The 25,086-nt window shown below is 40.3% G+C and overlaps 1 protein-coding gene across 8 annotated transcripts; it reads right to left on the bottom strand.

Moving 5' to 3' along the window:
• Positions 1–1,068: 1,068 nt before the first annotated feature.
• Positions 1,069–25,086, bottom strand: ZNF326 (zinc finger protein 326). Of its 8 annotated transcripts, none has more exons than XM_053250464.1 (12): positions 24,925–25,086; positions 21,459–21,579; positions 19,101–19,506; positions 16,507–16,702; positions 14,164–14,198; positions 11,508–11,592; positions 9,334–9,448; positions 7,577–7,724; positions 6,904–7,003; positions 6,230–6,360; positions 4,228–4,323; positions 1,069–1,766 (listed from the first exon to the last, which is right to left on the bottom strand). In XM_053250464.1, exons 1-12 carry the CDS (start codon positions 24,938–24,940, stop codon positions 1,596–1,598), a joined length of 1,620 nt encoding a protein of 539 aa, XP_053106439.1. In that variant the 5' UTR covers positions 24,941–25,086; the 3' UTR covers positions 1,069–1,595. The 8 variants fall into 8 exon arrangements, with proteins under 8 accessions (XP_053106439.1, XP_053106440.1, XP_053106441.1 ...); XM_053250465.1 differs by having other exon boundaries at positions 9,352–9,448; XM_053250466.1 differs by having other exon boundaries at positions 16,573–16,702.

Here is a 25,086-nt window from a genome sequence, read left to right as displayed (position 1 = left end):
AATATGCTAAATCATTGTAAACCGCTTAGAGAGCTTCCAGCTATAGAGTGGTATATAAATGTAAGTGCTATTGCTATTGCTAGTGATGCGTGAAACGATACAGGTACAAAACAATTTGTACCCAAATCAGGCCGATTTGGGTGATTCATAGACAAAACAAATCACCCCAAATTCGGACCTAAAAACTTGAGATTCTGACCTCCATTTTGTGGCTGGGCTGGGTAGTAGTGCCCAATGGGAGGAAGCTACCACCTAAATTTCAAAAAAAATTGGGCAGAGAGCTTAAAGATGCACCAACTCCACCCCTTTGCCTAGTTTCTTTGAAATTTGGGTGGTAGCTTCCACTCATTGAGCACTACCACCCACCCCACTCTTTTGCCCCCGGGACCCCTTTGCCCCGAATTGATTTGGAAAATCCAGGTACAAATCAAATCTGAGGAGATTCAGAGGGGCAGATTCGGACCCAAAACTAATCAAGGGCGATTCAATTCGGATACAAATCAAAATGAAAAAATCAATTTGTGTACATCCTTATTGTGTTGCTTGAATCTGAGTTGCCTGATTAGTGAACACTTTTCTCTTACAATCTGCTCTATGTAAAGAATTGTTCTTATTGCATACCTTTTTCTTTTAAAGGTGGTAATAAATCATTGATGAAGTGTGCCACTCTTTATTTTGCATCTGCCTTAGTCATATGCCTTTGGAGGACTAGGACTGCTCAGCTCTTCTAGGGAGGGTTTTGCCACTTTACCCCCCACCCCTAGAAATCTTATATGGACGAAGTAGTTTGTCTCACATTAAAATAAAGTGGATGGTGACAACCTACTGTGATTCCTTCACAGTCAAGGATTCACCCCAGTGCATTCCCCACTCCTCCTCTGGCTATGACACCATTTAAATGGCAGAGTCAGAAAAGTAGTGCAACTACCTTGACAGTACACATACTGTTGGTGTGCAAACACTCATTGCATCATTCTGTTTAAAATCAAATATGCCAAAAACCATAATCTTCAGTCAAGGAAAATCTAACAAATTCTGTTGGACCTTAGCTTAAAAATGACATGACACTAAGATTTCTAAAAGATTTTATTGCTACAAACATGTACATTGTTATCACAAAAAAAGCTACAAGGTATATCAACGTACTTTACAATGAGTGATGCAGTCCAGAAGACAGCCACACTCACAGCATAATTTGTTTAAAGTTTACGCATTCTAGAACTAAGTATGCCATAGTAGTAACACAGCATTTACTTGAACTACCTCTGTGTTGAAATGATTGAACTTTCTACTTGCACTTTATTAATATCCAATTCTCAACATCAAGAAGGGAAGCTCAATGCTTAAAAACATACACAGTACTTTATCAGTTCTAACAGCTGGGTTACTATAAAAACCTAAACTAAAAACTGTTTTACCTTCATTATAAGCAAAGCTGAAAAACAAATTACATAAACACATTCTTCAATTTTAATGGAATGCATGCACAGGGTGGGGAGAACATAAGCCTCTTATTTTTTAACTATTAAAAATGTTACACTTAGCCACCTTAACAAAACAATACATTTTCCTCTACTTGTATTAATTTGTTGTATTCAATTATCTTCTGTTTGGTCAAGAGTGAAGTCAGTTTGTTCTTCAGCTTCTGCCTCTTCCTCCTCCTCTGCTGCCTCCTCCTCTTCCTCCTCCTCCACAGGTTCATCCGCCTTGTCTTCTTCTGCTTGCTGCTCTGGATTCTGATCAGTAATTTCAAATGGATTTTCACCCTAAAAATACATTTTAAAAACAATCTTAGAGAAAGCATGTTAACTGGGTAAAGTGGCACTTTTTAAAGTGGTGGCTCTTTAGAGGTAGAGGGAGAGCAACTGTCCCTATTCAACCCCAGCACAGCATCCCTGCAGTGGCTACCTCATTTGTTTGTTTTTAGATGGTCAGCCCTTTTGAACAGGGAACCCATCTTGCTAACTTTTCTATGGAGACCGCTTTGAAGTTTATTTAAATATTTCTTAATCATAATAACATGGTAGGCTGCATGTAAAGTTTACAAGCAGGGACAAGCACAAATTCTACTCTGTAACATATATTTTGTATTTAAATCTAATAAAATCATACTTCATAAAACTCTATATAGACACCAAGCCATCCAGCAATTTATAGCTACAATTAAATGGTATGCATGCAGCAATCAGTGGCTGATATTCATTGCAGACTAACATGGGCAGTACTAACCACGTGTGCTGCTGTGGGTGTCTACAGTAATGCCCATGCTGTTGTGCAAGAGCGTTCTTGCATCAATACTGAAAACAGCATAATAGCCGTTGCATGATGCTACATCAATTAAACATTTGATGCACCACAGTAGTAGTGCACAGTAGACACAAAGTTGTGCCTCATGTGGTTCTGCTATGCCTAGTCCTGGATCAGTTCAACAAGGCAGCACTGTTATGGACTGGCAGTGCTCCAGGGGCTTTAATTATTTTATTTATTATTTGCTTTTCTAGCCCACCCCATACCCAAAGGTCTCAGAGCAGGTTACAATAAAACGAATATAAAACATAATTAAAATACATCATAACATCAAAAATACAGTTAAAAAAAAATACAGTGCCTGAGAAGGGAAGAACCACGACATCTCTAGTCAAAGGCCAGGTAAAGAGGTGTGTCTTCACCATTCTCCTTAACGTGCACAATGTTGGAGCTTGGCACACCTCAGAGGGGAGAGCATTCCACAACCTAGGGGCCACCACAGAGAAAGTCCTCTCACGTGCCCCTACCCCTTTAACTGCTGACAATGGTGGCACCACCAAGAGGGACTCTCCTACAGATCTTAACTGACGGGCAGATCTATATGGGAGAAGGCGTTCTTTCAGGTATTTGGGGCCCAGGTTCAGGGCTTTATAAGTCAGTGTTAAAACCTTGAATTGGGCTCGGTGGCTAATTTCCAACCAGTACAGTTCCTTTAAGACTGGCGTGTTGTGCATCTGGCCAGAAGTGCCCATCAGCAGTCTTGCTACTCCATTCTGCACTAGTTGCAGCCTCCGAACCGTCTTCGGGGCAGACTCACATAGAGCGCATTACAACAGCGCTCCAATCTGGAGGTTACCAGAGCATGGATCACTGTGGCCACACTATCTCTGTCCAGAAAGGGCCATAGCTAACGGACAAGGCTGAATTGAAAACAGGCACTCCCAGCCACTGCTGCCACCTGGGCATCCAGCGACAGCAATGAATCCAGGAGTACCCCCAAGCTATGCACATGTTCCTTCCGGGGTACTACCACCCCCTCAAGAATAGGCTATCTCCCCACTTCCTGGACTCGAGAGCCCCCGACACATAGCACCTCCGACTTATCTGGATTCAGCTTATTTATTTATTGGTCCACAGCCAGCCCATTAGCGCCTCCAGGCAATGGTCAAGCACCTCAACCGTCTCTCCTGGTTGAGATGGAATAGAGATATAGAGCTGAGTGTCATCAGCATACCGATGGCACCTCACTCCAAATCTCCTGATGACCTCTCCCAGCAGCTTCATATAGATGTTAAAAGCATAGGCTTTACAGACAACACTAATGGTTCTTTCTTGTGGGAAGCAAGAACCGACTACCTCTCCTTATTGCTCTGCCACTCTACTGCTATTGCTCCACACTGAACTCAAGACTCATTCCTTCTAGTTAGTCTAATGAGGTCTGGCTTTGTTGTAGACATCTGAAATTTGAATGACTTAAATCAGGGCTGCATAACTTTGGCTCTTGGACTACAACAGCCATCATCCCCAGCCACAATGGCCAACAGCCAGGGATGATGGTCGTTTGCTTAAACTTTAAGTTCTCTTCCAAGCTAGAGCTTACACAGCTTCAGCCTTCAAGCTGAACTATCATCATCCCTAACTACCAGCCACTGGGGCTGGGGATGATGGGAGTTGTAGTCCAACAGCTGGGGGGCTTAACTTGTGAGCCCTAGCTTAAACTGTTAGTTCTCTGTCATTTCACTCAATTTAGAGTAAATTAAGATTGAAGCTAAATGATACCAAGTGATGTTGAGAACTGGCACTCTAGATGAAATTCACGTTTCTGTCCGTGCCTAGAAGCACTTGGGAGCAAATTGTTATAACTAAAGGATGTAAAGATTATTTATCTTACAAAGAATAAAGTTGACAGAATACACAGGAGCCAATTTTATGGCTTCATATCAGTGACTGATGCTAAAAAATTCTATGTTGCAAGCTTACCTTGACATAGCGCTCATACCGTGCCTTCACAATTGGATTATTCAAGATGCTGGTAGCAGTTAGTACACTCTCTCTTTTAATTTGTTCTTTGTAAGTCTGTGAACAAGATTATATTGTAAAGCAAATATTACAAAGGGACAAATACAGGTAGTGACAAATGCTGTATTAGGCGGATGCATTTGTTACTGAAGATTTTTTAAAAGGAAAAGAACGTTCAGAAGAAGCTAAATCATTGCTGACAGTTCTATGTACGAATTTAAACATTAGTACAACCACAAGGCTATTGCTTTGGTCTCTATGTAACTTGTTTTTCTGGTGGATTTTCAATACCACTGAAGACTTCTAGTTTTCCAAACACTACAGGGCAATTTCCTTTTTAAAATTCTAAGGAACTGGAAAAAGCTCTTTTAATCTAACAGTATCTCAAATAGGCGATGATGGTGGGGGCACATCATCTGACCCACTCTGCACTTCCACACACCAAACACTCAAACTCATTTTAGAAAAGAGCCAAAACCACTTGCATAGGTCCATCCCACCCACCCCACCCACCTAAAGGGTTTTTTTAAAATTAGTAGTACCTTTTTGCCACCCTCAACCATCTAACAGGATTACAGTATCCCCGAGCAAGTACAAGCCATTCTGCAGCCCTGATGCAGTGAACTTAAAAGATATATGCACCAAATGCTCATTCTGTGCCATGGGTAAAAATAAGACAATCTGCCTCAGAAATGGTAAACTTTTGATGCAAAAATTGATATGTACAAAAATGCAGCTCAAATTTAATAATTATTCAACAAGGAATTAGGATTCTTGGATAAAATAATTTCCTGATGCTATTAGAGCTACTCCCAATCAACAGACATCTGGCTTGTATGATCACCCCTTGGAATTGGGGTAGACACACAGTGGGAGGATGAGATCCCTCTCTTCCTCAGCATGCAGAGAGGCAGTGCATCCATGGCTGTGTATGCAGCTGCATGTGTGGCTACTCTAGGTTAACTTCCATCACTATTTATAAACAAAGTCTAATTAATTCTCTCCACCTAAGGTTAAGGTAGAGAGGCTAAGATTAATTCTTACCTCTCTTTGATTTTCAAATATTTGGAGATATAAAGCAGGATCAGGTAAGGTGACAAAGCAAAGATGTAATCAAGGAGTAGTGCTAAACACGATTCCGGCATTAGTGTTCAATGAATATTTTTTACTGATTTCCAGCCTTCCCTTCGTGATTAGGAAACTGGCCCAATTTAAACACTACACAAGTGGTGTGGCCAAGAATAGAGGCTTTCCCTGCCACAGTTAAACTGCTCAATCTATGTGAATGTCTATTCATATAAGAAATACTGCAAACTGCTTTGGGACTGTGTTAGTCACACTACTGTGGCTTAAGGATGTGCACAAGCCTGCCCGGAGGCCCTTTTACAGGCCTCTGAACAGGTTCGAAAGAACGGTGGTTAAGCCAGTTTGAAAGCGGGGAGGAATACCTTTAAGGGTGGGGGAGGGTGCTCTTACCTCTCCTGCCGCATTTTCCCTGCCGGCGCTGCACTTTAAGAAGGTTCGGCAGGGCGGCAGTGTACCTCCCAGCCGCCCTGTTGGACCGAAAGTGACTGGAAGTACCCGGCACGCATGTGCACGTCACATGCACCCAACGTGCGCTGGGTACTGCAGGTCCGAAGAGGCAACAGGGCGGCACCCACCGGACCCCTTTAAGGTATAGCACCAGCAGGGGAAAACCAACAGGAAGGGTAAGAGCAGCCTCCCCTGCCCTTAAAGGTATCCCCCCCCCCCTCCACCCGCCGGTTCTGTGCACATCTCTACTGTGGCCACCCACACATCCCCAGTCAGGTTGCTTATGTTTGCATCTGGACTCAATACATCAAAACGGTTATGCAACCTTATGAAATACTCTCCCTCTCTTGTGGCGGTCTTAGTGTTGCATAGAATGCATACTACCCATTCCCCTATAGCTTCAGTAGTTAACTGGATAGCCAAATCTTACCTGCTTTCCCTTTGCATGCTCAGGAGATTTTAAGTGCTGCTGTACAGAGCTATGCAGTGCTGGAACATACACACTGCATGCAGAGCAGAGAACTGTCTCAACCTTCATCATATGGTCATCGGCTGTAACACCTGGCAAATACAGATGTTTCAGTATGGATGAACAAGCATGCCAAGGGAAAAACCCATGGAGTAAACCATAAAGATGATATAAAAACAAAATATATGTGACCAACAGCGAGGCAAAGATAAGGCATTTAAGTGTATATTTCCAAGTTCAATCAAACTATTGCTTAATGTGAGAAAGGAATTTGATAGAAGAGAGGTAGAAGTTGGAAGGGCGGTATAGAAATTGAAACAACAACAACAACAAGTAGTAGTAGCAGCAGCTCAGCATGGAAGCTTTGGCCAGTTGCTAAGCTGCTGGAAGTGTAAGTTGGACAGGACATCAAGTGTGGGGAAAGATGGGTGGAAGAGAAGGTGCAGGAAAAAAGAAGTGGATCTGGGAAGCATTAAGCACCTCATCTGCTGCCCACTGCCGTCTCTGAACTGCCCCTTCCCCCTTTGCAGCAAAATGACAGTCACGGTTTGGAAACATGATAGGCCATGTAATGTAGAGTTCCAGGCTGAACTTGCATGACCAAACAGCTCTGACGACATGCAATTGACACTTGCCTTCCATTACATCTTTCTCAGTGATCTGGGCAGCTTCCATTTGGCTAGTGGTCTGCTGCTTACGCATAGCTGTCTTCTTGAATTTATTCACCATACATTCCTAAAATGCAAGTAACATACCAGTTTTAACTAATCAGATGTCATCTTCATTAATCCCAAATTCACCTTCCATACTTTGAAGCTATCAGATTTGCTGGCCAAGATCCAAACTGTGAAGTTAAGTTTGCTGAGCCCGAGGAAAGTTCAGACGTTTCCCTAAGTCAGCAATACAAACTGCACTGCAACTGCTTTTGAAACTGCAAGGAGTTTCAAACGCCATTTGCAATATAGGAGAGTGGTCAGCTATGCAAACTCAAACATTCCAGTGGGCATGCGCAAGCTCCCTGCACAAAAACAAGCTGCTCTCTGGATCCTGGTAGCCATCATTATTCCTAGTCAAATGATTTTGGTATACATGCAACACAATGAAAAATGTATTCAGCAGATATTCGACACTATCCACATTTATGTTTAGAAATTTGTCTGCATCACTTTTTTTAAAAGCGATCAAGCTGCTCTTTGTTTAACTTCCCCGTTTGAAGACTAAGACCATTGCAACTTTTTGTTTTTTTTAATGAACCAGTGTACTCATCTACAGCCACATTAACAGGTCTTACACAAGATAGCTACTTACATGCAGAAACTCCATCACAACTTTGTCAAATTTGGTTTGTTTCTGAATGTGATCTAAGGTGTCCTGGTGAACAGCACTTTCCAGATGAGCTTCAATATCTTTTTCTTCAAATGTCCGAAACTTACAGAATGAGCAGGTGAATGCCATTCTAGCAGAAGATATATGCATATTATTTAGATACATAAGTTTTCTTAGAATCAGGTCATATTTAAACTTGTTTCATTCATATCAAAGTCTATATTTTAAAATGTCATGTTTCTAGCACAAATAATGTAAATAGTACAAACTGATTTACAATATATTTTGTACTCCAAGGATGTTATCCATAGCACACTTACTTGGGAATAAATCCCACAGAACTCAGTGGGACTTATTTCTGAGTAAAAATGCATACAATTGCACTGTAGGACTAGGTTCCAAAGACATCCACACACAATTCCATGAACTCCTGGGGCTTTCTCCACCATACCACACAGCAAACTGCTTTGGAAGCCGAGAGGAGTTTCAAAATCAGCCTTAGGTAAGGTATAGAGTTTGTTGTATGAAAAATTACAAAGATCCCACTTGATATATGTTCTTTGGACCTTGGGATGTTTATAAATATTTTTTTTTAAAGGTGAGGAAAAAGTTTAAATCTTTTCGACCTTGACAATAAAGGCAAGCATTAACAGTAGGAAAACATGGGGTCCTTGTCTTTCCAGGCAATGAACACTACTTGTTTTCCTCCACACTGGGGAAACATAACACCACACCAGAATTTGAGGTTTTCCCCAAAACAATCTTTTTTAAAAAACCTAAAGGATCAACTATGTAAAGGATTAAAATACCCTTTACATAGTAAATAAAGTGTGATTTTCAGCTTCAGAAGAACTCTTCTGCTTTTTTCATCTTTAGAAGAACTATCTGCAGTTTTCACAATTTGGAAAAAACCCTACAAATATAGGTTAAGAAAATTCTGTGGCACCCTAAAAAACAAAATTTATCGTAGCATATTTTTATGGACTATCCCACACTTCATCAAATGCATCTTCTTAGTTGGCACTAATCCACAAAAACTTATACCACAATACATCTGTTAAGATTAAGATGCCACAAGTTGCTGATTTTGTTGCAACACATACAGTTCCCCCTTCTGAGCCCAAGAAAGGTACAGAGTAAAAAGCATTTGCACCTAATCATGCATCATAAGCACAGGGTCACTATACAGTAGAAACTAACAACTAGTGTTACAAGTTGACTTAATATCCATTTGCATCTTGTTATGTAATCAGCTAAAGTTTGAGGGGTTTTTTAAAAAAACACAACACTTATTTGTATGCTTAGCTTGTCAACAGAACACACAGATTGTGATGAATGATTCAAGCTTATGTGGAATGAAATATAATGGCAGGTAACATTTCAGTATTGAATAAAAAATTTCTTGTCCAACATTCAGCAGAGTAAAATGCTAAACATTTTAGTATCACATTAAATTATCCAAAATGCTGTGTTAGTTCATCTCATTAATCCCTACAATCAGGTAGGACCATTTTATTATTCCCATATTGCAGCTGAGAGATTGAAAACTAGCAGCTTTTATTAAAGTTGCAACAAGTTCATGATGGCCAAAATGAAATTTGAATCAGTCACTTTTCAGCTCTCAGCATACATTGTGGGGAGGCAAAGCAAAGGCAGCTTGGGGAGATAGTATTGCAATGGTGCATGCCTATGAATGAGGGCAGGGGACAAAACTAATTCATGACATTTGCACCACAAACCTGTAACCATCACCATACTTTTCACTGTTTTTCTCTCTCCTGCGCCTTTGCTTCTCTCTTCTTGCTTCAATCCGACGTTTTTCTTCCTCTTCATTTTTCACTTCTGGCTTGACACCTAAAAATAATTAAGAGCTAAAATTACTACTTGAGAGTTCTAAAAGCCAACAAGGGGGAAATGTGAAGTTCAACTTACCCTATCACTCCCTCTCAACCATCATTTACGGTCTTATAAGGAGTAATATATTCAAGCCATGTATGCTAAATGCCTCTATAGGAGTGTTGTTTAAGTCAAAATAAACAGTATCACAAACATTTTGGTGTAGATTTGTAATTAAGCATTATGCTTATAAAACTCAGATCCAGAATTAAAGGCAACCCAACCTCATTGTGCCTAAATACAAATGACATTTTTTAAAGGGACAAGCAGAAGCAATAGGGAAATCACAGTAGTTCTATACCCTAAAATGTATTGTTTATAAAGATATTTAAGTTAGATGCTTGCTGGTTTTATTGTGAAGACAGCCTACAAGAGATCTTAAAAAACCTGATAAATAGGAGATCAACTTTTATCCTCAAGTATTATGAATAGTAACAGCTACCTATTCAGCTTGTATCACTGACAATCTGATGGGCCTGAACACAAATATCAGAATTCATGAATGTTCGCTATCCTTATTCTTTTAAAAAAAAAAAAAACCTTGTGACTAAATAGCAGAAAAAGTAACCTTAACAAATTATGGTCCAAACATGATGTTATGGATTCCCTCCATCTATCGGAGAGGCAGGCTTTCAATCCATGTGTTAAATGGGCTTTAAAATATCAATCTGGACATGATTTTCAAGCAGCCAAACAGCTGTTCTCTCCTTTGCATGTCACTTTGAAAGAAAAATCTGCCTTATTAAAAACAGGTACCCAGTGAACTGTCAGTTTCTGACTAAATAGCATCCAATGTAACTAAACATCAGAACAGCCTACAATTACCTTTGGAAGTAATGAGCAGCAATGAAGTAGTATTATCCTATTTTACAGAAAAGCATTCATTCCTTACCACCCACCCCCACACCCCATACATACTCTACTCCATCCTACAAGGAAGAACACCGGCCCCCTCCAAACCATTCCACAGGGACAAACTTGAGTGTGGCACCTTACCTCCAAAGCCCAAAGGACAGGCAAGTGAGTCCTTGTTTAATTGCTGTATAAGCCATCTGACATGGCGTTCCGGAGAGAAACACAGTCTGCATCTTGCCTTTCAAGATAAGCAGACACCTTTACATCCCTAGCCTATAACACTCAAGGGGAGTGGAAGCCCAAGTCCAGGTAAGAACTTGAAACTGCTAATTTTTAGCATGATGCTTGATTTGAAGAGTTGAGTGGGGAAAAATTGTGCCATTATTGATGAATTCATGGATGTAATGCTACACTGGATTTCAAAACAGACAAGTTGTAACCTGGTGCAATTTAGAGATCAAAAAAGATTCCACTTGGCCTTATAATCAAAGCAGCACAAACAAAACAGTGCACAGTAGTTTAATGGAAAGCCAATTACACAGTATGAGATATGCCCACAGTTTTTCAAAACAAGAGAACTCCATACAATTGTAGCACGTTCCCAGCATTCCTCAAATCATACAGACCGTACAGAATAGCAAGGCACATCAGGGAAAGAGGTTTAGGACAAAATTTCAGCCACAATGTTGAATTTCCTTGCTTGTGGGTTTGAAGATATAGTTTAGCAACTGAAACTTCTGTCTCCTAGAAAGATAGTTTACCTGTTTTAATAAGCAGCATGTAAAACACAACAGATTTATGGTAAAGAACAGCTGATAATTGGTCTACTTTAAAATCAATACCTAATTAAATATTCAGTAACTACAAGGTAAGGATGATCAATGCTAAGCACTAGGGCTAAAGAAAACAAAGAGTAAAATTAAGTGCAGTATACACGTGATCCGGATGTAGAGAAGGATGTGTTAGCACAAGAAAGAAATGAAACAAATTTTTCACAATTAATAGCCATTGCTATATAGAAGTTACCTGCTTTGAAAATGACACACACAATATACTGCAGGAGAGAACATACAACCAAGTGGAGCTTTTCCAGAGAAATTTCACCAGGTGAAACTGTAGCACTGTAATTTTGAGTTTTACCTGATAAAATAAGCAGGCTTACCTTCAAAGGCCTGATAGACGCCATCATAGGCATCTTTTGTAAAATCTTCATCCGTAATTGGGTCACCTGCTTCAGCTTCTTTATCCTAATGAAAGGTCAAATGCACAAGTATCCAAAGTAAACAGAAGAGCTGACAAAATGAGCCACAATAATTCCAGTAAAGGAGGAAAATATTCATTTTACTCCAGTTAGCTCATGTGATTAACTTGAACTGAGAAGTTTACATGGAATTAGTCAGTCAAACCTTCAAATGTTGTGCTTTTTATCTATGACCTTGTATTGGAAGCTGTATTTAATTAGCTAATCTAAACATCTGGAGTGTTTAAAAGATAGTGATGTGCACGGAACAGACACCATTGGGGGGTCTCTCTTTAAGGGTGGAGGGTTGCACTTATCCCTCCCACCGCTCTTCCTCCGCCGACGCTCCGTTTTTTTAAAAGGGGGGGGTGGCAGCAGCGTTCTTCACTGCCATACATGCCCCTGTTGTTGCCTGGAAATACAGGATGTACGGGCTGCATGCTTGTGCGCCACTTCCGCACACGTCACGCATGCCATGTGCGCACGCAATGTGCTACGTGCACACAGCGGCAAGCATACGCGCAGCCCATACTTCCTTATTTCCGAGCAACAATGGGGGCAGGGGCGGCAGGGAGGAGGAACACTGTGACCCCCAAAACATTTTTTAAAAAACAGAGCACCGGCAGGGGAAGTAAGTGCAAACCCACCCACCCTGCCCTTAAAGGGAGACACCTCCCACCAGCGAACTTTGAACCGGCACCAGCATGAACCAGTTCGCAGGCCTCTTGCATGGCCTTTGGACTGGTTCATGCACATCCCAATTAAGAGAATGAGCTAAAAGAATAATTACTTGAAAAAATATTCTGGTTAGTTGAGCAGGGCAGATACAAGAACATTTGTATCTCACTCAGAAGTCAAGGTCTGACTTGTGGCTACTATTTTTGTTCTGCAGTCTTTTCAGATAGTTGTTTTCATCTCACCACCATGCATATATGCTTTGCTAACCTTCTTCCATTATTTTTCCATCTAACATTCTTCACTCTTTCCATCTGACTGGTCACCTCAATGCTGTTGCTGTATCAGTCTCAGAAGTATATCAGAGAGGACATCTTGCCATATGTGGAGCACCTTGCACAGGGAGTCATGTTGAGCTCCCAGTCTGCCTGCTTTCCGTTGCTCATTGAAGACCTGGCTACTTTAAATAGAGTTTTATGAGCTGGCTCTCCACTGTTATTGTCTTGGCTTTTTCTTTTTTTGCTTGATTGTTTATCTTTTAACATACCCCACTTTGAGCATTCTCTGAAAGGAAAGGCGGGGTAAAAAAAATCTCCTAAAATAAATAAATATGCTGTAATCTCACATAAGGCCCTGTTCCAAATCCCTTCATCATCTGAAGGAAGTTTTGAATCCTATTGGAAGTAGGGTCTGTCTCCTGGAGCACAAGCCTCATTCCTCTAGAGCTTCAATGGAAACTCATTAAAACATCCTTATTCTAACAGGCTTCGAGTAGGGGAGGGCTAATAAGTTGTATCATGTTCAAACTGCCATTTTGATTATTATGCTTTTATGCTAGGTTTTAGTTGTTGCAGTTTTATGTTATGAGTACCCTGTGTGTTGCTATTTTAAAGTTGTCAGCCACCTAGAGGCTTTTTTTGAGTGTATCTGAACTAAAAGGTTTTTCACAGACATACCATCAAAACAGAACTGGGAAATACTTCAGGGTTCCTGATGCAGATATCAAATGTTAAGATAGTATATTCACACGATCTAGAATGACTTCAAATTCAATGTGCCTTGGCAACGAGGTACACCTTGAAATTCTAGCTGTAATCTAGACTGCTCACTTAAATGGACAATTCAGCAAAATTAAATCAAATTGACTGTTAAGAGATCCTGGGTGACATACAGACCTTTAGCAGAGTGGCACTCAGTAAGCTGAAGCCTCTTACAAGAGAGGAAAGTGTCTCTGTGCAAGCAGAAGGAGCGTCTGTCAATGCAGTACACTATACTGGAGGTCTGGATGCTACCCTCTGTGTATACAAACTGAAAATATCTAGATAAAATCAGCTGTAATGAACTACAGCTAGTAGTTCTTTTCTAGTAAGCTACTACTAACTCAAAAGTATTTCCCTAAACACCTTGACTGTTTTACTAGAAGTTACATTAAGCAATCGAGAATTACTCTTCATGACTAAAATTTGGAAACAGATCAACAATGGCCTTTTAAAAAATCCCTTAAAACTAAAGACACATACAATGTATGTAAAAAAGCCTACCAGTTTCCTATCCTACATTTTCATAAGCTTATTTCTTAGTGGAATAAGACTACTAAAATATATAAAGTGTTAACTAAATTGTTCTGGACTGCAATCCCAGATCCATACAAGATATTCTCAGTCTTGTTTCCAACAGCATTTTCCTACGGTATCCAAAGCCACTGTGCAAGTTCTTCTAGGTCAGTGCTGCTGGAAAAAGTGAATGAGAGTGAAAAAACCCTAACGTGCATGCAGAGATCACTTCTAAATCTGGGCCTTCTGGGTCACAATTATAAAGTATGTTGATTACAACTGTAATAATCAAGACAAGGTGTACTCTAATGCTTGCTTTAAATTTATTTTGCAAATCTAGAGATTTTTACCTCTGTAGTGGTTTTCTTGCTTGGTGTCCTTGGGTCTATTAGCATGAAAGGAGGAAGAAATTTAAAGAGAATCAAACTGTAATGTAATGTTTTATCCCACCTAGCACGGTTAAATCCTTGGGAAACCAGGAAAACAGGAAGTTTGGTTATAGAAAACTGGAAGCTACATCAGAGAAACTGGCATGCAGAAAATTGTATCAAATACTAAAAGAAAAATACATATAATTTGATTTAGCCAAGTTCTCTTTCACAGGCACTGGAATTATACCCAAAAAGCAGTCAATAAAACTAAAGAAAATGCAGTAAAACAAGTGGGATTATATCATCATACTGTGTAATTGGTTTTCCATTCGGACCTTTTAATTTCAACTCGCAAGGTTGCTTATATTACACTCAAGTTTTGTCTTAAAGCTGTTGTATGTGAGAAGATCAGTGGAATTTTCCATGTTTACTCTCAGACTCCCAGTAACATAGCATACTTGAGCGATTAAAGGCATTTCAATAGCCCACCAAGCCCAGTAAGAACAGGTAACAAAACAGGTTGTGAACAAGAATTTCAATTAGCTAGCCAATTCGATGAGGAAAACAAGCCCATATGTAGTGGTAGCAGAAAATCCATTTTAAAAGTTACAATGCATTCAAATTCAAGGCAATTTTAAAATCTAAGATCAAAGCTTGGCAACTAGCTCCTAATGCAATGAGATAAATTTAAGCCAAAATTTGAAGATGTTTTCAGTAGGGGAGTTTTGCTGACAATTTATTACCATTTTTTAAAACCACAGTTACAAAACATAGGAAATTTGGGGGGGGAGGGGTTATTTGAGAAAGGGAAAAATTGGGCTAAAATCAAGAAAATAGGACGACGTAACAAACACTGCCTCCTATAAAAGGAAACCCCTATGCTACAAGAGGAAATACGATTTTCTGAAGTTTTCTTGTTTCTGTATTTGATACTTTTGTATGTCTCCATTATACAGGCCACCCATAACTAAGTTATCCCTGATGTGTAGCACACATGGACAACAGAAAACCAAACTTATCTGCAATACCCAAATGCTTAAAAAAGAAGAAGGTGGTGGCTGAATTTGGTAGTTTAGTTCCTATATCATCAACCTCAGTATCCCTTTACTTTCTCAAATGGCAGCCATTCATTGATATTACAAGGATGATATTACAGTGGGTGGCAAAAGCTGTTCAACAACCAAGATAGTTGGTGGTTCAGCCTCCAATAACAAGGGATCCATGAGGAGGTGCCATGCAACATATTGCAAAGTATATAAAAACACACACACACACACACACACACACACACACACACACACACACACTTTTCATATCAACAATCTTAGAAGTTAGGAGAATCTGAAGGCTTATTTCATCTGAGGAAACTTAACTTTTCAGGATTCTCTAAAATACACAATTTTAATTTTCAGATAACTACATTTTTCTGTAGTGAGTACAGTAATGTCACAGCAATAGTTTGCAGGCATTGTTTCAACTCATCTTACACTAGGTCTCCACCATCCCCATGTTAAACAAAAGCAAACAGTTGGGAGGACAGTTTGCCTGCGTTAAATAGACCACCCCTTATAGGATTTAATCCCTCTAGTTGAACTGGAACAGACATTTCTGAATAGTTCCACCCTAGATACTCCAAATGTACAAAAACAGTAAAATAACCTGCAATATCCTCCTCGAAGATTATAACCTTTTTAGCTTTCTAATAGATTTGCTACAGTGAAGTCAGTGTAAACCACTAAGAACTTTTTTTTGTTGTTTAATGAAAAGCAAAGTCCACACCAGAGCGAGCTAGTAGTTGGTCCTATGTGATAGCATACTATATAATGTTTTCAGAAGGAAATGGAAGAGGATGAGACATTTGCCTATCATCATCATCTGGATACATCAGATCTCAATATCAGATTTCCATAAACAGACATTAAGATCTGAGCTTACTAATAATTATTTTCTTGGTGTTAATACTAATCCTGTACTTGACAGTCTTACTATAGCATTTCATTTAGCAAGCAGTCTTCACAATAAAAGAAACTAGAAAAGGTTTCAAAACATATGCATAAATTCATGTCTAAAAATGACTGACTTTCCAAAGTGTTTGACGCATGAGCATAGTATATAGGCACAAAGCTGATACCGTAGCTTCACTTTCTAAGTACCAGATTAAAATGTCTAATTTGTGCCAAGATCAATTGCTATTATGACGAGCTGGTTCCAGAGGGGATTTTGAGGCTGGAAAATGAAGAATGGCAAAGCATCATAAATGTGTCCTCTCAGGGGAAAAAAGTACATAGCGCTATAATTCGCACCTTTCATTCAATTACTTACTAGGTTTGTTTTGGTTCATCTTCACATTAGGTTTTGTCAGTTTGGGTTTCTTGATAAATGTCCCACCTGGTTTATTATATGGCTGCTGTATCATTTTTCTCTTTATTCCTCGTGCAGCTACTGCTGCAGAACTGGGTTTGTTATGATAGTCTACCACAATTCCAGGTCTATGCATGCCTCCAAAGTCTCCCATGTACTGTAAACGGGTGAAGAGCAAGTATTAGAAAGTGATGTGATTGGATTGAAACAACCTAATTACTACATGGACATATTTCCAAACATTTTAACCTGTACATTACACTAGTAAGTTAACACACATCAGAACTGCAAGCTTATTAGTTTTCTCAGTTACTCAACCACAAAGTGTTTATATCAAATTGATTTCTGCTTATTCAAAATCATTAGTCCAGCTCATGAGTCTTATTAGAACTTTGTGTTCCCTCTTTTCAGAATCTCCAGATAATGCCTTTAAACACACACATTTCTACAGGACTCTCAGCTGAGAGCCACACACAATCAATACTGCTTATGGATCTTGAGACAAGAACTACATACATTCAATGTTGAAAGCAATGTCTTTACTGATAACCCACATTAGACCACCAGCCACTAGAATATTCCTTTCCAATTCTCATCTCAGGACAGGAGGATTGTGGCAGTGAGCACAGCAAAACATAAGACTTTCTTATATTAAGTTCTCTCTGAAGCAGAAGAATCTTTATAAGAATCAAACTATGCCAGCCACAGGTTTGAAAAGGCTATTTCTCTTCCTGCTCCTACCTAAGACATCTACATAATGACACAAAAGCTCAAAGTGGCTAACTTCATGGATTTAAAAGCATTGAATACTGGAGCAAACTGAAGAGAACGAACCAGCAGAATGCCAAAATGCAAACTCGCTTTCCCACTGGTACACTGAACTGAAAGTCGTATCTGCTAGCAGGCTCATCTGACTGAATGAGTGAAATCATATAAGCAGAAATGTTTACTGCCATAAAATCCAAACTATAATATTAAAAGGAAAACACATTAAAGGCAGTAGAGTCTTAAATTTCCCCCTACTTTGACTAAAACCTTTAACCCTACTAGACCAGAATATGTTAGAAATAATAAATAATAATTATGCTAATGAAATCCATGCATAATTTCTAAATTTCAGTTTGTCTACAAATTGGGCCCTAGTAAAGAACAATCTAGCAATATATCTCCACACTGCATGTACATAAATCAAAAGGACACTTTCTAGGCGATTTACATTTGCAAGAGCAGATATTTCCATAATCTATTAAAGGTGCAATGCATTTTAAATACAGTAATTAACTTACATATTCCTCAGGGTATTCAGAGATCAAGAGAGGCACACTAAGCTTTAAAAAGTAAGCTTGTCAGTACTCCCTACTTTTTTTGCATTAACTTTTTAACTCAAAACTATTTTTTTAAGAAGTCTGACAACCAAGAACTACGCTGAACTGCACAGTAGTTGATTACCAAACTACAATAAGCCTCCTATTCTGCTCATGTCGCTGGATCAAATCTAATCATGCCAATTGTACCCTTAAGAATGCCACATGGGGTAAAGCCATTTTTTAAACAACAGATTAGACAAGTAGACAGCCTAATAAGTAATTTCCCCCTCTAAGTTATAAATAAGATCGTTGGTTTTCTTTAAGACCAGCTTTTTGAAAAAATAGACTTATGCTTATGAGTTTTAAGATAACATATATAAGATCAAGATAAGTTTCACTAACTGAATTATTTATACTAAAACTAGGTACAAAATTATAAAATATAAATTAATGGGACATCATCATCTTATAACCGGGATTATTTGCATGATGAATATAGCAGCTTTTGTGCCAATTAATTTTTTAAATATTTGAGCCTACTGACTTTATTCACAACCTGTCAATTGCAATATTTGAAGCTGCCATGAAATATCACATCCAGCATGTAACATCACATAAGGAATTATAATTGTCAGACAAAACTGAAACATGCGTGAAGATTTTTATTGAGTTGATGGCATCCCTTTAACCATGGTTTTAAGTCATCTTATTTCTTATTAAGACCCCTCCCCTATGTAAGCTTGGTGATCTCACGTTTGGTTAATGGGTATGAAAAACTGATTACCTACCTACCTGGACAAAATCTGCTTTATGGCATTCACCCTCTAAAGATCAATTATTATTTATACATTGCACCTTTAACCTACTCAAAACCAAGAAAGGTTCTAATTAACCTTTACAGTGATTCAAGACTTCTCCCACTAGCCAAGATGCTAGTGTTAACAAGGAAAAATGCAATTCCTTTTAACCCCTTTTAGACCAAACCCATTGCCTTCATCTTCACCTTTCAAACAAAAGGAGAGATTTGATCAACCTTAGCAACTAATCTCTTAGTGTTTTTACTTGCAAATGAAAAGAGACTGGGTACTGTGTTCTAGATAAACACCAAATGGGATTGGAAGGTCATCAACCCTAACAGTTTGGCCAAAAGTGCAATGATGTACAGCATCATTTGTTTTAAATGCTATGGTCTTGAAAGGGTTTAAAAGAGTGACTAGTGAAAAGAATCTGAAAAGATTCTGTACTTACTCCTCGGCCACGGCCTCTGCCTGTTGATGGTCCTCCAAAAGCATCATAGTTTCTGCTTCCAAATCCACTGTCAGGGTAAGCAGGCGTTCCTCTCCCCCGAGAGCCTACAGGTGCAGGCTTCATATGGGGTGAAGAAAAACTGCTGTAGGAAGAGTAAGTCTCTCTTCCTCTGTCCTCCATAAACCCAGGCCTCAACTTTGAGCGTGAGTAAGGTGCTTCCCAGCTAGACCCGCCCTGGTTTCTACCTCCGAAAGAGTCAAGGCTATTCCGGTAGTTGCTGTCAAATCGACCACCATAACTACCTCCGAAGCGGCTTTGTTCGGGTTCATTATAACCATAGCCAGATCTGTACAGATCTCGCCCACCCAGAGAAGACCCGGAGTCGTAAGACTCATAAGGTCCAAACCTGGAAAAGTTGCAGTGAGGAAAAAAAAAGTAAGCTTACTAAAGTTAAACATTTCAAAAGACAAGTTATCAGTTGACATTTATCAACTAAAATCAATGTATATTTTACTTTGGTAGGGTTTGTCCTGATTAGGGCTGGGCAATTCCAAGCGGTGACCAGACAGAAAGCTATCTGAGCCACTTTTCTGTAAACATAACATTAAAGTTCAGAATTCCTGAACTTTGCTAAAATTTAGTTTTTCATTAGTAGTTAAACCTCATTATTTGTGCCCAGACCTAGTCTTACGGATGCAGGCACCTGCACAGTTTTACAAGTTAACAAAAGGTTCTCTTTTTAAAAGCATGCCTAACAACAGTTTAACAACATTTAAAAAGGCTTTGCCTTCAACTGGGAAAGTTGTGACACAATCAACAATGAAAAGCAATCACTACAGCTTGATACTTTTTTTCTTTTAAACCTTCAAATGTTCACATCTTATTTGTATTTTAGATCTATTGCTTTCTGAAGGGCATAATTTTCCAAAAGTAAGGGTAACAATTGCCAACTTGCCCCATCTTCTATCATTACTACATTTAGCATGTTAGCGAAAAGGAACATAGGAAGCTGCCATATACTGAGTCATAAAGGCATGTACCCCATTATAGAACTGAAGAGACAATACGTCTTCAGTATCAATGTACTACGGAGTTAACCCTTGCAAGAGGGAAAGGCTGTGCATTACAGGCAATACCTATTGCCAAGAAGTCATATGCAACAACATTTTACTTAATTCACTGAGGAATAGAAAAAGGGAAAGTGCAAGGGGACATCACTGTCATGTGTAACTGCACTGAAGAGGGGAGATCATTTGACTCCCCAAAGTATTAGAATGCAGTAACTTAGAAATGGGAAATATAAGCCTTTAATTAGACAGAAGTACAAGCTAACAAGACTATATGTATTGCCTCTGCCCACAAAAGTACAAGCAATTTTATTTTTCATTTTAAAAAAAACTTTAGGCACATAAGACTTGCATATTATAATGCAATACACAAAATACAGCAGCAAGGAACTTTAATAAATTCATTGAGATCAGTGAACAATCATATGCAGATTATTAAATGGTAGGTACAGTACAGGTTATTTCTGATTCTTGGGGCTGAAAATTATGCATACCCCAAAACATTAAATATATAAAGCAATTGTTGATCAACACTGTGCAGTTATACACACATTTTTCTGCTTCCCTAGTTATCACTATCGCAACATAACTTATGGATTCAGAGTTGCCAACTTGCAGTTTTATATTGTCATGCAAGAATTGGAATACCCAATGAGAACACCATCAGGTTTAATTTTTCATCCAGTTAATATGTTTAAAATACACAAGTCTGGGGGGGGGGGACTATTTTGCATAAGAATTACAACCTGATGTTAGTAAGACATGAACTGCAGGCACAGTGCAAATCCAGAAGCTTGTTAAAAATATCACTACAGTGCTAAGAATATAAATCTGTAATATCACGGCACCTAAAATTTGCAGAATAGCCCAAACACACATATTTTAGTTTAATTAGTACCTGCCAATAAAATAATGTGGACATGACAATCCGTCTATCAGGGAACATTCTTGCAAAACATATTAGCATTAAACAAATGAAATTTAAGCATTCCTTGCAAACAATGCTGATCGAAACTGAGTCCACTTTAGCATTATGAGTTCAGAGTTTAGAGCTAAAGATGTCTTTCAGTGGAAAAGGTTTTATAATTCACACAAATTTTAAAAAGTAGCTGCAACAGAATATTCGAGACAATATTGTCTACATTAAAAGAAATCAATTTTTAAAAATAAAATCAGTAACTTTCTGTGACTCAATGCAGCACATCCAAGGAACACTTAAATGAGCTAAGGAAATACTATAAGTTTAATTATGTTTTGTCTGATACATAAGGCAACTGATTCAGTATTTTACCTGTTACCACCACCACCTCCACCGCCGCCTCCATGACTTTCCATTCCATATGACTGGTTTATATAGGAGTCCATAGCTCTAGGACCACCATAGGCGCCATGCCCATAGTCACGGTCCATTTCTGAGAAAGAAAGAAATTAGATTTTATTAAAAGCCCCACATCTCTCCTCTAGTGGGTCAGTGAAATAATGAGATGTTTGAACACAGCACTAAATAAAAGGCTGCATACAATAGGAAGACACTGCTGAGATTTTGACCCCCACATAGCACAACTTCCTATATGTTTTTGGACAAGATGCCAGGTGATTTATGTTCAAGCCAGTCTGATTTTTGTTGTTGCCAAATCTTACTTTCTTTCTTTTTAAATATTCACTTGGGTGCATAGATCTGCAGGACTCAAGCCTGCCAACCAGAAACGCCTGCCACCACGGTTAGGGTATTTGCCTTTTTAAACAAAATCTGCCCCATCAAGAGTGTGGGACAGAGTGTGAGTGATACATGAGGCAGGACTTCCAGAGCCCTTTGGGACAGCTGTACTTGCATATAGCTTTTGTAGAAAACAACTTCCAAATGGAGCTTTTGACTTCCACTGTAGAAAGCAGTATGACTGTGATAGGCATGGAGCAGACTAAGGGAATATTGAATTAATTGTATCCCAAAGTGCCTGTATGTGAATTTTGTGGGGACGGTGTGTGTGTGTGATTTTTACCGATTCACCAATTTCTTGGCAGCCCCCATGCAGCATGCCATTTTGCATCAAGGCATCTCCCAAACTTCAGGAATACATTTTCAGGGACTGCAGTGGGAAAGACGGGGCAGAGGAATTCTATCTATGTATGCACCTTAGGTTACTACCCAATACTATCCTCCTAAAATAATAATGAAGCACATATTTGATTCCCCTTCTGTTCATTTTGAAATGTTAAAGATAGGAGACTGTCTTCCAGTAAAATTAGCTTGGAGAGGCGTACACCAAACCACCATCCTTGTTTTTGGAAAGAACAGCATCTTCTCAAGAAAACAAAACAAAAAGATGTGGCTCAGGACAGTTTACACGAAAACAAATACATAATTACAATAAAAAACTAATTAAAAGCTGATTAAAATTACAACTAAAACTAAATAAAATATTAAAAGCCATGCTAAAAAGATGGGTCTTTAAGGCTCTCCTGAAGAACAGCAATTGTGCAGGGCACTGTAATAGTAAGCAAATGCTCCTAAACAAGAGGCTTGTGCCTGTACGAGGACATGCGCCACCAATTCTTTACTGGTCAAGTAACTGGTACAGTATCCCAAACATAAAAGTACAGGCAGATTTTCTATTCTGTTGTGTGTGCTGGATTGCCACCTACTGGACAAAAGTAATATCACTTTTACTGCAAAGGGAGTTTTTTCACATAGAAAGGATGAGGGAAAAGAGACTGAGCGGAAGCAACCCTATGCCTTCCCTGGAAATCAGCATGAGGATTAAAACTCCATCTGCCTGTGCCAGGTTCAACACACCTGTTTCCATAACCACACACAAAAGTGATTAGCAATAAAAACAAGAAATACGAGTTACCACATTAGGATAATACAGCATTGCTGCAGATACTATTAATATACATGAGCTTTTACAGGAGAAGATATTTTAAGGCCAAGGTCTTCACTTATGAGAAACAGACAAACCAACTACTTTTGATGACTGGGATTTCCAATCCCAGTCTTGCTTCACAGAGGGGATGATAAGGCTAGTAAGACACCTTGAGGTTAAATAGTAAACAGGTTTTCCAATTGCAGAGGAGTAAGACATCAAGGAGAATAATAGATATAGAAATACAACCACCCCTTATTTTCTAAACTGAGCCAGAGTAGTGGTTAGACTAAGGCTGGGGAGACTCAGGTTCAAATCCTCACTCACCAGGTGGCCTTGGGCCAGTCACTCTCTCTCAGCCTAATCTGCTTCACATGGTTGTTGTTGGGGGGGGGGGAGGAGAAAAACCAGACCCCAAGCTCCTCAAAAAAAAAGGCAGAATACACAATGCCTTAAATAAATGATTAATAAAAAGACATTATTCTGAGCTAATAAAGTCAAGCTTAAGAGAGTCACTCTTCTCCATCTAGAATGAGCTAGTTTTCACTATGGATTAAGTGCCATCTGATGAAGTAGCAATGATCCCAAGACGCAACTAAAACTGCAATCTTATGCACAGTAGGTAAACCCCATTAGTCACACCAAGATTGACTTCTAAGTAAACATGTGAATGATAGAGGAGACCTGGTCTTGTGGGTAGCAAGCATGATTTGTCCCCTTAAGCTAAGCAGGGTCCACCCTGGTTGCATCTGAATGGGAGACTAAATGTGCGAGTACTGTAAGATCTTCCCCTCAGGGGATGGAGCCGCTCAGGGAAGAGCAGAAGGTTCCAAGTTCCCTCCCTGTCATCTCCAAGATAGGGCTGAGAGAGATTCCTGCCTGCAATATTGGAGAAGCCGCGGCCAGTCTGTGAAGCCAGTACTGAGCTAGATAGACCAATGGTCTGACTCAGTATGTGGCAGCTTCCTACGTTCCTCTGATTTGACTGCAAACAGGTCTAGTTATTGCTTCCGCCTCCGTTCCCCAATGAAGCAAGTCTATGACAACATAGTGAGAAACAAGTAGCAGCATTTTTGACACTAGCAATGCAATTAAGTTATGCCTGGGATTCAAGGCTCCTCAATACAGTCGGGGCGGGATGAAATGAGGCAGGGAAAGGTAACCTTCCGCTATCCAGCGGGGAGCTGCTGCTGCTGTTGCGCGCCCCAGTTGGTTGGTGGGCGTCGCCCTACAGCTTCACAAGGTCTAAAACATCGTTTTGAAGCGTCCTGGCCATTGGCTCTAGAACAAGAGACGGAACAAGCCAATGCAGCGGAAACAACAAGCAAAGACCGCGGAGGCCATTCGGCCTCGTGCGCTCTTCCCCAGCGGGCCTCCCAGAAGCGCTGCGTGATTCCAGAACCTTCCGCAGCAGAACGCGGGCGCCTCCCTGCGCTCCGCCCAGCGTGGGAACAGGCCCCCTGCTCGCCCCTCCGCCAGCTCAGCTGACTTGGGAGCCCGTCCGCTGCGATCGATGCCCGAGGGAACAGCCGACACAGAGTCGGGGCAGACGGACAGCCCGAGGGCCGCCTCTCGCCAGACAGGCCGCACGAAGGCCTCTCTCGCAAGGAGAGGCCCGCTCCAGCCCCCTCGCCAGGAGGGAGGCGCTCGGGAGAGGAGCGGCGGACGATATGAAGGAAGGCGGTTGCCAGGAGCCCAGCCCCACGGTCGCCGCAGCCAACATGGCGCGCCCGGCCAGGCTCTCCTCGGCAGCGGAGGCCCCGCAAGGAGCGCCCGCGCTGGCCGCCCGTTTCCCGCCTCCGCAGCAGCACCCGCCGCCATTTTGTACCAGAGCCCATCCCCGGCCACTCTGAATCTCCGCGGCAGTCTCGGGCCGCAGCTGAGGGCACTTACCTTCCCCGTAATCCATGGCGGCGACGGCCCTGGGGGTGCGTGCGCGGGTGGGATCGAGGGGTGGTGGGGGGGAGTCGTCGTCGCCTACTCACGGCGGCGCCTGCTGCTTCCTCGCTTGCCTTAGTGACGCCGCTTCCTCCACGCAGTGCACAACCAGGCTGG

Source organism: Hemicordylus capensis, chromosome 4 (assembly GCF_027244095.1).
Source record: "Hemicordylus capensis ecotype Gifberg chromosome 4, rHemCap1.1.pri, whole genome shotgun sequence".
NCBI classification, from domain to species: Eukaryota; Metazoa; Chordata; class Lepidosauria; order Squamata; family Cordylidae; genus Hemicordylus; species Hemicordylus capensis.
This window is presented reverse-complemented; position numbering and strand designations above follow the sequence as displayed.